Source organism: Sceloporus occidentalis, unplaced genomic scaffold (assembly GCF_023333645.1).
Source record: "Sceloporus occidentalis isolate IW3139 unplaced genomic scaffold, rSceOcc1.0.p SCAF_16, whole genome shotgun sequence".
Lineage (NCBI taxonomy): Eukaryota > Metazoa > Chordata > Lepidosauria > Squamata > Phrynosomatidae > Sceloporus > Sceloporus occidentalis.
In genome coordinates, this window is record NW_028316996.1 from 3678808 (window position 1) to 3694422 (window position 15615).

Here is a 15615-nt window from a genome sequence, read left to right on the forward strand (position 1 = left end):
TGTATAAAACTTGTTCCACCTGTAAGGAAAAAATAACTATGAGTTATAGATGTATACTTAAACAGAATTTAATATGGGGACATTTGTGCAATGTACTCCAAAAAGGAACGTACTTTATACAAGATAAAAGCTAAAACATATGCCAGTTTTATGATGGATTAATTTAACAATAAATATATCAAACTTTACAGACACTGCACAAAAGCTGTAGTCTTGCCCTTTTGACTACATCAGGGGATAGTTAACTGAAGGCACAAGGTATTCATCTCATAAGACAAACACATTTCTAGACAATTCCTCTGAACTATGAAAAAAATATCACCATACACTTACACATACATACACACACAGCCACTTTAACACCATACATTTACATATACATATAAATGCACTCACTCTAACACCTTATGCATACATACACACACACACGCACACACAGCCACTCTAACACTATACATTTACACATACATACACACACAGCCACTCTAACACCATACATTTACACATACAGGCATACACACACAGCCACTCTAACACCATACATTTACATATACATAGATACACACACACAACCACTCTAACACTATACAGTTACACATACATACACACACAGCCACTCTAACATCATACACTTACACATACATACATAAACCCGCTCACGCTCTCTGATCATGAATGAAGCTCACACACTTCCCCCTCCCTCAACCTGCCTCTTTAAATCTTAGCTTTAATTCTATTTAAAAAAAAATTTGGTGCTCTCCCAGTTGGTACCAACCCTTTACATGATGTCAAGGGAAAGTGACATCACGAGCCATGTGTTTTAATATGAATCTTATTTATGACTAATCTGCATGGACTGTCCCTTTTCATATGTGCATAATAATGGTGCCATGAAATATGGGGCTGGTATTCAATGATTTACGGGGCTGGTTTATATTCCTCACCCTGCCCTGGTCTTAAAACTAATATTGCAAAAGAAGGGGTAGCTAGGGGCCATGGCTTTGTATGGACTGTTCACCTATTGGTCTCTGTATATGTGGCATTTGGAATATAAATAATGCATTTTATTCCAACAATGCTGTTAATATTCCCAGTATTGTGACTTACCGGGCTGTAGCAAACTGTGATGAACTCATACCCAGCATACATTATGAGCTCCATTAGGGACCCAGCAGGGTCCTAGAGCTATGCATGGACCCTGTAATATGCATTGCCTGTGGATAGCATTAGAAGTCAGGACTCCCTGCATATGCTGTATACAAGAGACATGAGGTGGGGGCAGCTGAGGGAGGGCTGTATAGTGGAGTTAATAGAAGGAGGAGGAGGAGGAAATGAAGGAGGCCCCGGGTAACTGCTGACGTTGCCGGCCGGCTGGCTCAGAGTGTGGAGAGGTAATTTGGCCAGTATGGTTCTAGCTGTGGTGAAGAAGATGCGGACCCCGTGGGCTTTGCTGCTGCTGCTGCTTGTGGCTCTTGCTGTGCCGGGCACGCAGGCTTACAGGAAGCGGGGACCGGCAGTCACGGTCAAGGTAATGACTCGGGAGACTCAATGTCCGTCCCAGCACCGGGTGCGCCCTATCTGCCCAATAAGTGCCAAAGGCGGGGTGCGAAGCATTGTATTCCCCTTCAGCAGTTTTTGGGTTAAATAATGACCGTCGCTCTCAGTAAGTAAAAGTCAAACGCCGCTCGTATGAGAAACTTTGTAAGAGGACAGGGGGGCCGGCACTCAAAGAGTTACTGCTGTAGCGGCTCCCCGATCGGATGAGTCCTTCCAGCTGGGCAGATACCGGGGCCGCTGCTTCACGCCGTATATAGAGATTGTACAGCGGGTCGGGGGAGGGGCACAGGTGACCCATCTCATATATATATATATATATATATATATATATATATATAATATGAGATTATAATCACCCACTGAATAAAGAGGCTTTCCCCGGCACATGCTTATGATGTCAGCTAAGGGGCTGCATGCTTTAAATTCCTATTATCATTATAACTTGGAATTGGTTGTTGAGTCCTCCGTGACGGGAAGCTCCCACGGATGGATCTATTAGAATGTTCATGGAAGCCAAAGTCTGCAGAAAACTTCAGTTAGTGAACCCATCCAACCGGTAATTTAATATAAAGGATGAAAGGTTGACTGCTAACTGTGGATGGTCATCACCTGGAAGATCTGCCATGTATGTGGTCAACCTTAGTGCTTGTTCTTTCTAAGCTGAAAGTTCCTTCCATCTCTAATGGTGGGGAGACATATTTGCTTTGTGTAGCCTCGGACATAAAATTAATAATTCTGTGTCCTTCAGCCCTACAACAACGCTCATGGAGAAGACGTACCCATACCCGTACCACTAGACCCTCCACTTACTTTAAGAGTTTTGAAGATCCAACTTTTTAAGAAGTCCTTACAACTGCTGCAGCCTCACAACTGAGTTTCAAATAAGATAACCTTCATATATGCGCAGTAAGCTAACGCTGATGCTCTTTAGTGGATAAAGCCTCAGTTTATTCTTTTCTGGTATTGTTACTTTTTCATTTCATTCTGCAGGTCTTCTTTGATATAAAGATCGGAGACCGTGACGTCGGCCAAATCGTTATTGGTTTATTTGGCAATGTTGTCCCGAAGACTGTAGAGAATTTTGTAACTTTGGCCACTGGAGAGGTAAGTGTTTTTTTTTCTGTGAATTATAATGTGTGGTTTGACATTAAAGTTCAGGTTTTCATTTTTATTGAACATTGAAGAAGATAAGGATTTAGTTTAATAATCCACTCTTAGCAAAGTTCTCTCTGGTGGTCCTGTTTTAGGGTTACCTTTCCCTGATTAACATTACTTAGCCTCTTTCAAAAACTTTTGTGTTGGGGCCAAGTATCTAAAGCCTTATTACCTGTTAAGCAAGGGATTCCCAGCTCAGGAATCCATGGGTTTCTTGGTCTCCAGCTATTGGGTTGATCAGCGCTCTTAAATGGGTTTAGCTCCTGAAGCTATCATTCTTGGTTCACCAAATGGCTAAAAGATTATTTTGGTTGCTGTACACAAGGTGGTCCTGAGTATGAATCCTGACGCTAAATGTTATCTGTGTGACCCAAGCAGCTGTCTGAAGAGCATGCATGTGCATGTAACAGTTTTCCAGAATGTATGACCATGACAAATGATGGAATTCTTTTGCTGACCTTTCCTGATCCAGAACCCTCAGGACATTTAATAATCACTATAGTATAGTATAGTAGTGTATCTCTGCCTTGATATCTCCATTTTTAAGTGTGGTAATAGCTATACAGGGAAGACTGTGTAGGGGTACTATTGCCCTTGGCCAACACCTGGATGGCCCAAATTCTTCAAATTGCTTTCTATCATCTGTCCCCTAACAAAGTGGCATCTGGTATGAAGAGAAATTTAAGGAGCGGAGCATTAAGGTAACAGAATAATTAAGTTTTCTATTCTCTTGGGTGACCCCTGGTGTGCCATCACTGAATCAGTTGGGTGTTTTGTGTCCCCCTTATCTCCCCAACTGGCCCATTTAAGCTATGGAGGCCTGTGATGAGTTACACAGCCTCCATGGAGTGAAGTAAAAGGCAGTGCAGTCCTACTATAAGACTCAGACCTCCACATATGACATTATTGTCCAGTGCCCTGTGGTGTGGGGGCAATTGGGGACAGTGCCCTGGGCCAGACCTTGGGCAGCGCCCACGTAATTTCTCCTCTGCTTAGATGAGTTGTAATTAATGCTGTTTGTGTAACCACTATGTGTGTGTGTGTGTGTGTATATATATATATATATATATATATATATTTTTTTTTTTATTTTTTTTCCTGGCATATAGTGGCAGTACAGATGGGTGCTGTTCTTCCTTAGAGACAAGGATCTGAAATACAAAGAGTTAAAACCCTCCCCCGTGCCTAACTCCTCCTCCTCCTTACCCATAAGAGCACACCGGTCCAAACACAGCCAGTTCTTCCTTGTCAGGGACGAATATGTATTTTGGTGGGGGCACACGGGTTGTGTCCAGGGGGATTCCTCCTCCGATTGCTCCCCGGGTGGTGAGCAGAGTGAGGTAGGAACATCGGCGGATGTTACGGAACAGAATGAGAGTTCTCTCTCTTCAAGCCGGCAAGGGAAGGAGCATAAGCACAACGGTGGAACGCACACCCGGGAGGCGTTGCATTCCGCCGAAGATCTGATCGTGTTACAGAGCATGCGCGGATCCAATCTTCAGGGCACAAAATGTAAACGTTATTTCAGCTGTGCAGTCCAGTCTGACAGCAGTGAGGCTTGTCAGTACTGGATATCCCCCCACACGGATTGAGGCGTTTTTAGGTAAGATTAATTTATCTTAGCCTTAAAAAAGCCTCTGCCCTGTAACATTTTTTTTTTCTAAAAAGATAAAGGCTCCTTTTAAGTCCAAATATATTTTGTGCACTTAGAGTGCCACCCATTTGCCGGACAGCTGCAAAAGGAGTTATGCAATCCTTGCTCAGCTTAACTTTTTGCTAAAGAAAACAGGACATTCAGTTTTTGGGTGTTGGCTTCTACAACCTTGCACATACCTTTTAACCATTCAAGACTACTTCTGTTTATGCTTTGGAGCCCAAGTTTGATAAGTCTCATTCACGTTGGTTCCTGAATCTGTTGTCCTCTGGGAGATTTCCTGGGAGTTAGCCTATGGCCATAACACCCTTCATGCGTCTCGGTAGCTAAGAAAGCTTGGGCCTGGTTAATTTCCACGTGGAAATACCAGGTGTTAAAAATCTACTAATTCAGGCTCGAGGATTCAGAAGATAAAGCTTCCCTTGCTCCACAAGAGCTTTGTAAATTTTCTAAGAACTCTCCAGGCGGTTACAAGAGGTAGTCCGTGAGAAGCATCCAAAGGATTTTGCATGTTGCCTAAAGCTATAGGATCGCATGCATAGGGATTCCAGTGCAAGGAGCATTGTCTAGCGCTTTGGTGGATAGAGCTCTAGGCATCTGGTATCAGGCATTAGAGCCTACTGCCATACCTCCCTGTGTGTACCTGATCTCTTCTGATCTCTGAAACCAAGCAGGGTTGGGCTTGGTTAGCACTTGGATGGGAGTCCTTACGTTTGGGAGAACCGGATACAGAAGTATCTAGTCAATTTAAGAAATTGAGCCTTTTCTACTTGCTTTTCGTTGTATCTGCCAAATAAATGCTTAATCTCTCAGCCCAAAATATGGGTCTGTCATCAGTGGCCAGGAGAGCTTTTTGGCTGCGATCGTGTGCGGCAGTGTTTTCCCAGGAAGCTACCCAGTTCAGCCATCTTAAACCTGTAGACATGGGATATCTAAAACTTTGTCTCATGGTCCACCTTTCTAAAAGAATCAATCCCAAACGTCAGGAATTTTCAGAGTGTTTACTCCAGGCTGTTCCTGGTTGGGAACCAGTTGGATCCTTCAGTCTAGTTTAAAGATGGTCTAGGTCTGTATTCTATACAAGCATTTCAGAATGGAAACTATCCTCACAGTCACCCAACTACTAAAGAAGGAAATTACATGGTGACCATGGACCTGACGGATGCTTATGTGCATGTGCCTATTGCGGTTGAATCCACTAAATTCCTCAGGTTCACTATTAGGAACGAGGCGAGAGTTCTCCATTTCCAGTTTGGGTCTCTCAACTTTCAGAATATTAAGTATCAGGGTCATCAAAGCGGTTTCAGCTCCGGCCTTTGTTCTCAAGAAGACGGCAGTGTTTCCCCATTGGCAGAGCTCATCAAGCACATGTCTAATGCAAGAGTGTGCTTCCCCAGGATAAGAAGGCCAGATGGAACAGGAGGTTCCCATATAAAACACCGGGCCTTTTCAACATTTTTATAAGGCGCGGAATTTTTGTAGACAAGGCCAGGACAAATGTTTCAGTAACATCCTAAGAAACAAGAGGCTAGGCTTATTCTTATGGTATTGGTGGTCGGCTGCAATGGTTCATACAGACATGTCTTGATCATAAACTGAAAATCCCAACCTTATTTCTTTCTAAATATGCAGTGCTTGGGGCTGATGCCACTTAGGCATTTGTCCCAGAAAGAAGAGGATCCGGACGTCAACTTCAGTGTCCAAGCCCAATTGATCTGGTGGAAGAGGACAGATCATCTCAGCAAGAGTCTTTGCTTTCATCAACGTTAGTCGATCACTCTGACCACAGATGCCTCAAAAATAGACTGGGGAGCGCATTTTGGTACCTCTTTAGGCAGGGCAAGTGGTCACTAACAATCTTACCCAGTCCTCAAATTATCGAGAACTGAAATCATTTTTTCTGGCCCTCAAGTAGTTCAGTCCTTGGCTAAAAGGGAAAGCTGTAAGAATCCAATCCGACTAGGCTACCACAATATTATATATCAACAGACAGGGTGGCACCCGGATTCCGAAACTTCAGGCCTTCTCAGAAGAAGTCATGGCAGGGGCTCAACAAAACCAAGAAGATTTGTCAGCCACGCGTTTCAGGGGAAGGGACAATTGTATTGCAGACGACTTCAGCAGATCAAATTGATCTCTAGACAAAAGAATCTTCTCCATCCTTTTTTTGGCCTTCTAGGAATCGACCTTGTAGCAACCAGAGACAACCGCAATCTTTTGGGTTTTAGCCTATCTGTATTCATGGGTCAACCCTCTGGTGCTGGACAGGATGGCTTACATTTTTTTCTCTGGTGGCGATGATCCCACGTGTCCTCCTCAAGATTCTAACGGACTAGGCCATGTATTGGCCAATACAGACTTAGTTCTCAGAGCTAAACAATATGGCCTCGAGTTTGGGAGCTGGCATTTTCGGCCCATCTGGTGGAGAACAAGATTCCCTCAGATGGTCATTTTGATGGCCTAACTTTGGATTATCCTTAGAGATAATGCACTCTCCCATGACACGGCTGATATCCTCCTTAGTCGGAGGTTTCGGGCTTGGAGGAAATTCCTCTCCTGGTGATGCAGGTTTTTTTTATTTCTACTAGTTCCGTCCTCGTGTTTTTTGCAAGACGGATTCTCAGCAGGTCTTTATGTCTCAGCCTCAAAAGGGCAACTATCGGCCCAAGGTCTTTTCCTTCTTTTGGATTTGGCTTCGTATGTTCTGATCGGGCGTTTCTTTAAGCGGCGATTATTCGGCAACCCCCCCAGACAGTCTCATTTTCCTTCCTGGTTTTTGTTTTTGTTTTGGTTTTTTTACCTTGATTTTACTAGCTCTCTATTCTGTACCTCTGGCAGAATTCTCTCAAGTGTTTGTCGCTGAAGACGGGATTGTTGGTGGCTATTACTTCAGCAAGGCAACTGGGTAACTACTAGCTCTGTCCTCAGCTGCTGAATTCACCTTTTTCACCATCAGGATCAGGTATTTCCGGAGGAGTCAATGGTTCAGATGGGATGTCCGAAGAGCTATCTTCGGATCAAGCAGGCCATCTCGAGGTGACTTACAGAGACCATTCGACTAGCTCACTCAAGCAGCCAGCAAGTCATCTCGTCCCATATTTCGGCTCGCTCCACAAGAGCTCTGTCTGGGTCTAGGGTTGAAAAGTCGACCTCATCTCCTGAAGAAATATATGTAAGGCAGCTATCCGGTCTTCCTTCGATGCATTTGTCCAGCATTACTGACTTGACATCTTCTCCTCCTCTGTGGCGTTTTTCTGGCGCAGGATGCACCAGTCAGTGGCCTCTTAAGTATTCCCCTCCCATTGGTTATCTTGTCTTGCTATATCCCATCTGTACTGCCACTATATGCCAGGAAAAATAGGAATTTTATACTCACCGTAAATTCTTTTTTCCTTAATATAGTGGCAGTACATGTTTCCCTCCCTCATTTTGTCTACCATTAAAGATATTTTGCAAGCATGTTTGTATTCTTGGTATTAACTGCCTGTGTTTGGTCCGGTGTGCTCTTATGGGTAAGGAGGAGGAGGAGTTAGGGAAAGGGGAAGGGTTTTAACTCTTTGTATTTCAGATCTTTGTCCCTAAGGAAGAACACCCATCTGTACTGCCACTATATTAAGGAAAAAAGAATTTACGGTGAGTATAAAATTCCTGTTTGTTTTTTTTGTTTGTTTGTTTTTTTAATCAGAAAGGATATGGCTACAAAGGGACTAAATTCCACAGAGTTATCAAAGATTTTATGATTCAAGGAGGTGACTTCACAGTTGGAGATGGGACAGGAGGTAAGTTTATTCTTAACTATTTCTATCATAAACAGTATTAAGAAGTTGTATGCTTGAAGGGGAAGTCCATTGGGGAAATTTTTATTATTAAGTATATAGTACAGTGCTGTATACGGTAATGTTCTTTTTCTCATGACAATGGATTGCAGCCATTTTGTTTTGAAATGAAGCAAAACAAAGGTATAAAAGCAGAAGTATATATTTGAACACTAAGTTTAAACACTGAAAAGTACAGCCAAATAACTCTAGACTTGTCCTGATTTTTCTACAGGTGTCAGTATATATGGAGAGTATTTCCCAGATGAGAACTTTAAGCTGAGACACTATGGCATTGGTTGGGTGAGCATGGCGAATGCAGGGCCAGATACCAACGGCTCACAGTTCTTCATCTCGACAACTAGACCTTTGTGGCTGGATGGAAAGCATGTGGTGTTCGGCAAGGTTCTGAAAGGCATGGTGAGAATGACTGTTGGTCAATCCAACAGCCGAAGGTTTGGTTCTTGAAAACCTAAGAAATTTACAGTGTATAGATACATGATCCTAACACCACGCTTAAACCAAACTTGTAAAGCTATAGCCAGCCAAATGGCAACAGGCCACTGTGTGACGTCTTGATGCATCTGCATTTGAGGCAGTACAATGCAGTCTCTACGGACATCGTTAATTAGCCATCTGTTCACCAATTAACATATGTATTGACTAATAACATCCATCAACTTTATTAGTAGTATGCTAGTACTTTATAATATATATATATATAATATACCGAATTGGGATCATTGGTCAGATCTAACGGACTAGAAATGGTTGCCAAAATATAGAAAGCTGGCGAATCTCTTCAGTTAAATGTAACGTTTTAAGTAAAGAACCATTCCTTGTACTTCAACCTACTACTGTTATTTTATTTGAAGGTTTGATCACATAAAACACTTCTATGGTAGTAGTCTGTTTTTGTGCCTGAGAAGGGTTCAGCTATCTAAATATTAGAAATGATGTCTGTGTTTAATTACAACAGTGTATTAGGGTAGGTGGGGATATGAAAATAGTAATGCTTTTTTATTAAAACAATTGACAACTACACTAAGCTGGACTTACTACAACCAGTAACTGAATATTTTTATTTTAACAAACACTTGGCATTTGTGTTTCTAGCTGTTTATACTCAAACTCTTATCACTTATATACACTTGGAAACTGCAATCATATAAACACAGAATTTAACCGAGCACAAGTCCCACACAACCTATCTAGTCTGGCCATAGGTGATTAGTTATAGGCCTCCATTTGTTCCTGGGCTACAGACTTTCAGGGATCTTCTACATCTATTGAGAACAAAATTGGACATTTTGGCTAATAAACCACCCTTACAAAAAATTACTGCAGTTTTTCTGAAGTAATACTGCAGTTTTTTGGACATGAAAAAACTGCAATACTGCACTTTTACTGCACTTTTTTATATTGCAAACCTACAGTTATACTTCAATATACTACAGCTTTATTGCATTTGTACTTCCGTACAAAAATAACTGCAGTAAAACTGCAGTACAGTGAAGTACAAATGCAGTAAATGTGCAGTAATACTGCAGTAAAAGTGCAGTATTGCAGTTTTTTCATGTCCAAAAAACTGCAGTATTACTTCAGAAAAACTGCAGTAATTTTTTCGTAAGGGCATAAGTTAATTTTATTTTATTTTTTTTTATATCTCTGCAGGCTGTTGTACACGCTATAGAACTTCAGGAGACAGATAAACGGGATCGTCCTTTGCAAGACTGCATGATTGTGAACAGTGGTAAAGTTGCAGTAAAGGAACCGTTTGTGGTTGAAGTGGATGACTGGAAAGAATAAAACTGATTTAGTACAACTTTTCTTTTTTTATAAATTGTTTGCAAATAAATGTAAATATAACCACCACAAGTCGTTTAGATCATTTGACACCTAACTGCCGCTCTAGCAGAGGTCCTCTTTGGTTGGTTCTTCACAATGCATAGTGAAGTAGGTGCATGGCAAAATATGTGACAAATATTCACCTGTAGGGGAAATTATTTTATTTATTCAATCGGGGCTTTACCAGTGACAGATTTGTTGGACATTTTGTAATCTCACCTGATCAGAAAATATCAGATCACACCAAAGCAAAAAAAAAAAAGCAAACAAAACCAAGTTTCCTTTATGCTGAATTTATTACAATATATAAACCTCAAATACATAATTATAGCATCAATCTGGTAGTGCTACAGGTATATAGTTCATACATTTTCACACACCATTTACTGCAATGTATAGGGAATACATCAAGACAAATGGTAACACATTCAAGAAATTGCTCATGCTGTATCAGTAGTGTTACTAGGTTATACTAACATCTTGCGTCTTCATGCCATCTACTAACATGTTTGCACCAAATAGAAAACGTTGTGACACTCGCCTAGACCCTGTCTTCTAGAGGAAAACAATGAGTAGACCACTTATGTATGTATTAAACAATATACTCCATTCCCTTTTAGCTCTAGAAGAATGTTTGAGCTGTATACATTTTTGAGATCTGAAAATTTATTTGGCAGAATTATTGAATAAGGACCGCATTCACCAAAATATGTACTATGTTAAAAGAAAAGTTATCCACTAAAAATAATTTGTCATGTCAACCTTTCTGTACTTTGTAGTAGAGGACTGCATTGGGAGGCGGGTCTTGCTGGTGCTGCGAGCGGGAGGTCAGGCACTGTACCTGCAGGTCCCGGTAATCCCGCAAGCCTGCCTTCTCGCTGCTCCCTTACAATGTCTCCTCTCTTGCTCTGCCCAGGAACAAAACTGTTTCACGTGATATGACATCACTTCCCATGACTCTGCCTTGTTCCTGGGCGGAGCAAGAGAAGAGACACTGAGGGAGCAGCGAGAAGTCAGCCTTGCGGGACTGCGCGGGAACTCTGCAGTTCAGGTAAGGAGGTGGGCGTGATTGGCCACAAATGTGGCGGGAGCGACCACAAATGTGGCGGGGGGGGGAATGGGCCAAAAATCAGTGGGAGCGGGATTAAAAAAAGCCATCCCACACAGGGCTCTACTCTGTACCGTCTCCTGGAGCCTGTTTTGATGAATGCAGACATAATCCTTTGGTATATTAGAATAAAATCAGAAAAACTGTTTACCCTACATTTGCTTCACAATCAAGATGAAGTGCTCAACTATGCATTATGCACAGCATACTCCATAGGATCTAATGGTTGGACCTTTATAACGCACAGTCAAGGTTAAATGTTTCATGTCAACTGACCGCATGACCATACATGTATGGGCTTTGTCATTAAGGGGTTAAACTACACCTATTTTAGAGAGATACTGTCTTAGAACAATTAATAGAATGATCTTCTTTAGCCTTCTGATACATAGTTTTTTCAAACCTTCTTGAAACCACATACAACACTTGATATCAAATACTATGTTTTTAATCCCTTTATTGCTAATTAGAAAAGCTATATAATCACTTGTAAACCTTATGAATTTATTCCCAATATAAATAGCAGCACATTCAGTCAAAAATTTCTGTTACATTATTGCGAGTATGTATAAGTGACATTTGATAGCAACGTATTAAAGGCTTTATGCAAATATTTACTATATAAAACGCACGCCTGACAGGTATGAGCACAATGGTAGTTCTATACTGTTATGTATGAAAGCCCAACTCTTCCTAATTGCTGGCGATATGGAAAACCAAAGACAATATTGTCAGGGTAAAACAATTATTGAAGAAAAGGCTTTAGAAGGCAATCATGACGTCTAAACCTCAACATTATAGAAAGTTCAGAAAAGCAATTTAATCTACATGGCTGTACCATGTCTGAAGTGCACACAATATGGTTATTCAACAGAAAAGGCGGTCCTCAGGTGTTAGCGTTCTGGTATACAAAAGGTTACACTTACGAAATCACCATAAATCCATAGACTACATTAGAATTCCTGTTGTATATATGTGTGCGAGATGAATCGGGTCTCGTAAACCACATGTAACAAAAAATAAGATACTGGTTGGCACAATATCACTACAATATGTTTTTTTTCTTCCAACATTCCCTTTTTTCATGGTTAGAATCCATACGAAAATGTAATTCCTTCACACAGGAAGGACTGTCAGCACAATGGTTAAACAATATTAAAAAAGTGGCTCCATTCTCTGATGGCATCAGAGTAATCTGTACTGATATAAACTGGCAGGTGCACCACATCTCTAGCTGGTCTGCAGATGGGGGTAAAATAGCCCATGTAGAACGCCTTCGATCACCACGTTGGCAGCGTTATCTATATGGAAGAAGGAATATATACGCCAATTAAGACATATCAGCTAGTCTGCAAAGGACATTGTTTCAAATTTCAGGGATGTGAAGGGAGAATAAAAAAAACGGGGGTCCCCGAATGCATCTCAAGAAACTAAAAATGATATATTAGACACATACATTAGATAACATAACAGTAGTTGAATCAATAGTTGAATCAGTGAGTTAACTGTATTCTAGCATTATGTCAAATACTGTATGCAGCAGGTTTATTTAATTTACATTTTCTGATTATGTGATTTTTTTTTTAAAGGAAAGATTACATTTTGACAGATGGTAATCCCCATTATTGTTGTTACGCGCTACTTGTTATGTCCTCTTGTACAGTGCTGTGGAATATAATGGCGCTATATATGGATAGGCCAAGGACTAATTAAGGTCTGATTCTTTACATCGGGAAAAATGGGCAGACTAGATGAACCGAATGGTTCTTATCTGTGGTGAAATTCTTTGTTATCTTTTAAACTGAATTTTTGTTGAAAAATACATATTACCAAAATTCAAATCACTGCACCGTACATATTGACTTTGACCGGAAAAGCTAAAGATATCTCTGGAAACATGAATTCATCAAGTATTGGTTCATATTTGATAGAGGCTACACCCAGGCCTGGACTGGCCATCGGGCACACCAGGCCGGATTGACGGAGGGGCTGATGGAGCTGCAGCTCCAGGCCCCTACCTTAAAATGGGCCCAGTCAGGACTGCACTGACTGGGCCTATGCGGCCTCTATGGCCGCATTAACGCAGGGCATAAGGGGCACCTGTCCCTTAAGCCCGCAGCAACTGCGACCGGGTCCCCCACTCTAGGGGGCCGGGCAGCCCCAACCAGGGCTGGCCTTAGGGGTGTGCGGCCGCACAGGGCTTAAATTAAAACATCGGGGGGGGGGGGGATGTTTTAATTTAAGCTCTGTGCGGCCGCACACCCCTAAGGCCAGCCCTGGTTGGGGCTGCCCGGCCCCCTAGAGTGGGGGACCCGGTCGCAGTTGCTGCTTACTCCGGCAACAAGGTGAGTGCAGTGAGAAGGGACAGGGGAGAGAAGGGTTAGATAGTGAGAAAGGGGGAGAGGGGGTACATATTGAGAAGTGAGGAAGGGGGTATATAGTGATAAGGAGGAACATAGTAAGAAGGGGAGGGGTAGATGGGGAGAGGGGGTAGTGTGAATGCGTACGAGAATGAATGAATGAATAAATGTGTGGATGAATCGTGTGAATGCGTATGAGAATTAATGAATTCACGTGTGGATGATTTGCTTGATTTGTGAGAATAAATGTGTGGATGAATCGTGTGAATGCGTATGAGAATTAATGAATTCACGTGTGGATGATTTGCTTGATTTGTTAAGCCCGCCGCAACTGCGGCCGGGAAGCCCCCACCAGGGCCAGCCTTACGGGTGTGCGGCCGCACAGGGTTTAAATTAAAACATCGGGGTTTTTTTTACTTTATTTAACATCCTCCATGTTAAATAAAGTTTTTGTTAACTTTATTTAACATGGAGGATGTTTATTTAACATCCTCCATGTTAAATAAAGTTAACAAAAACTTTATTTAACATGGAGGATGTTAAATAAAGTAAAAAAAACCCCGATGTTTTAATTTAAGCCCTGTGCGGCCGCAGACCCCTAAGGCCGGCCCTGGTGGGGGCTTCCCGGCCCGTTAGAGTGGCGGACCTGGTCGCAGTTGCGGCGGGCTTAAGGGGCCCTGTGTTAATGGGCCTATTTTAAGGTAGGGGCCTGGAGCTGCAGCTCCATCAGCCCCTAAGTCAATCCGGCCCTGCCGCGGTCCCGGTCGCAGTTGCTGCTTGCTCCAGCAACAAGGTAAGTAGGGTGAGGGAGGGGGTGCAGTGAGAAGGGGCAGAGGAGGGTGAGAAATGGGGAGAGGGGTACATATTGAGAAGTGGGGAAGGGGGTACATAGTGAAAAGGGGGAACATAGAAGGGGCAGATAAGATGGGGAGAAGGGGTAGTGTGAATGCGTATGAGAATGAATAAATGTGTGGATGAATTGTGTGAATGCGTATGACAATGAATTCATGTGTGGATGAATTGCTTGAATGATTTGTGAGACTGCATTAATGAATGTGTTAATGATTTGTGTGAATGAGTGAGTAAATGCAAAGATGGTACATGAAGGGTGGGCTTTAACAATAAATAAATAAAAATGGGCGGCTCTGGCTTAAATGCCCGGGCCTAATTTTTGTCCCAGTCCGGGCCTGGCTACACCCCATAGTTTTTACTGTTGGCACAGTACCAAAAAAAAGTATCCCTGGGTGTTTAAGTTAAAGCAGTTATGGTAGTCTCAAGGTCTTTGTATCGGCTGAATATATCTAAATGTGTAAACAGATACCGAACATGCCCACGGCTGCATGCTGGGCACGACACTAGTTGGTTAGTTATTGGAAAGGAGGAGCCCTACATCTTTCTTTTTAGTAACGGTTAAAATTATGATGCCTATGACTTGTTGCCATTGTTGGGCGCAAAACACATAAGGATTTCACCTGCCGAGTGTTTCGTCCCCCACTGAGGTTGGATGAATGAGGTAAATAAATGCAGCATATCACATGCATTACCGTGTCTAAGATTTATTTTCTTTGATGATGCGGAACTGAATCCTATTTATGTTATTGGGCTATTGTTGACGGCAGAAGCACCGAATGTCCATGCAACGTACACGAGGATACGCGTTATAGATCCAGGTGGGATGTTTCTTGCAATGAATTTTTAAATTATGTGCTCAATAGAGACCATGAAGCACCATTCCTTCTATCTCAGCACGTCTTTCATTCCCCCTCCTTCCATTTCAGTTCCCTCATGGCCCTGTGGCAGACAGGGTAGTTTTTGGGGAGTAAAAATAAAACCCATGGTAGACTCTGAAGGAATGCATGGGCCTTGGGCAGCTGTGCCTGAAGGATGGCTCTGAATAAAATGTAATAAGGGAAAAAAACTCCCAGAGAACTATAAGAATGGGATCCCAGGCTGTACTGCTATAAAAAATGTGATGTTTCAGCCAAATGGGAGGTGTAGCCCTTATAAAACATCTGTTTCTCTGACGTTTTCACATTTTGGAAGCTCTTGAAGACATCAATGTAATCTTTTGTTTCCCTACTCACTGCATATTCTCTTAGTTCACGTTCCTGTGCAACT

At 42.1% G+C, this 15615-nt stretch overlaps 2 protein-coding genes across 2 annotated transcripts in view; one reads left to right on the forward strand and one right to left on the reverse strand.

Annotated features, from left to right (window-relative positions):
• Positions 1-1405: 1405 nt before the first annotated feature.
• LOC149302950 (peptidyl-prolyl cis-trans isomerase C-like) lies at positions 1406-9990 on the forward strand. Its single transcript, XM_089481718.1, has 5 exons — positions 1406-1528; positions 2548-2661; positions 8052-8145; positions 8417-8601; positions 9856-9990. Exons 1-5 carry the CDS (start codon positions 1406-1408, stop codon positions 9988-9990), a joined length of 651 nt encoding a protein of 216 aa, XP_089337844.1.
• Positions 9991-12367: 2377 nt separating this feature from the next.
• Positions 12368-15615, reverse strand: part of LOC149302951 (sorting nexin-24-like) — a 55582-nt gene continuing 52334 nt past the window's right edge. Inside the window, exon 7 of the mRNA XM_089481911.1 lies at positions 12368-12438. Within this exon, the coding sequence (XP_089338037.1) occupies positions 12368-12438 (71 nt within the window). The remainder of the gene's footprint in view (positions 12439-15615) is intronic.

What these genes read in the sequence shown, in the direction of transcription:
- LOC149302950 (XM_089481718.1), top strand. Translation starts at nt 1,406, where the DNA reads ATGGTTCTAGCTGTGGTGAAGAAGATGCGGACCCCGTGGGCTTTGCTG. An exon ending in GACCGGCAGTCACGGTCAAG is followed by an intron (nt 1,529 to 2,547) that starts GTAATGACTCGG and finishes TTCATTCTGCAG; the next exon opens with GTCTTCTTTGATATAAAGAT. An exon ending in AGTTGGAGATGGGACAGGAG is followed by an intron (nt 8,146 to 8,416) that starts GTAAGTTTATTC and finishes ATTTTTCTACAG; the next exon opens with GTGTCAGTATATATGGAGAG.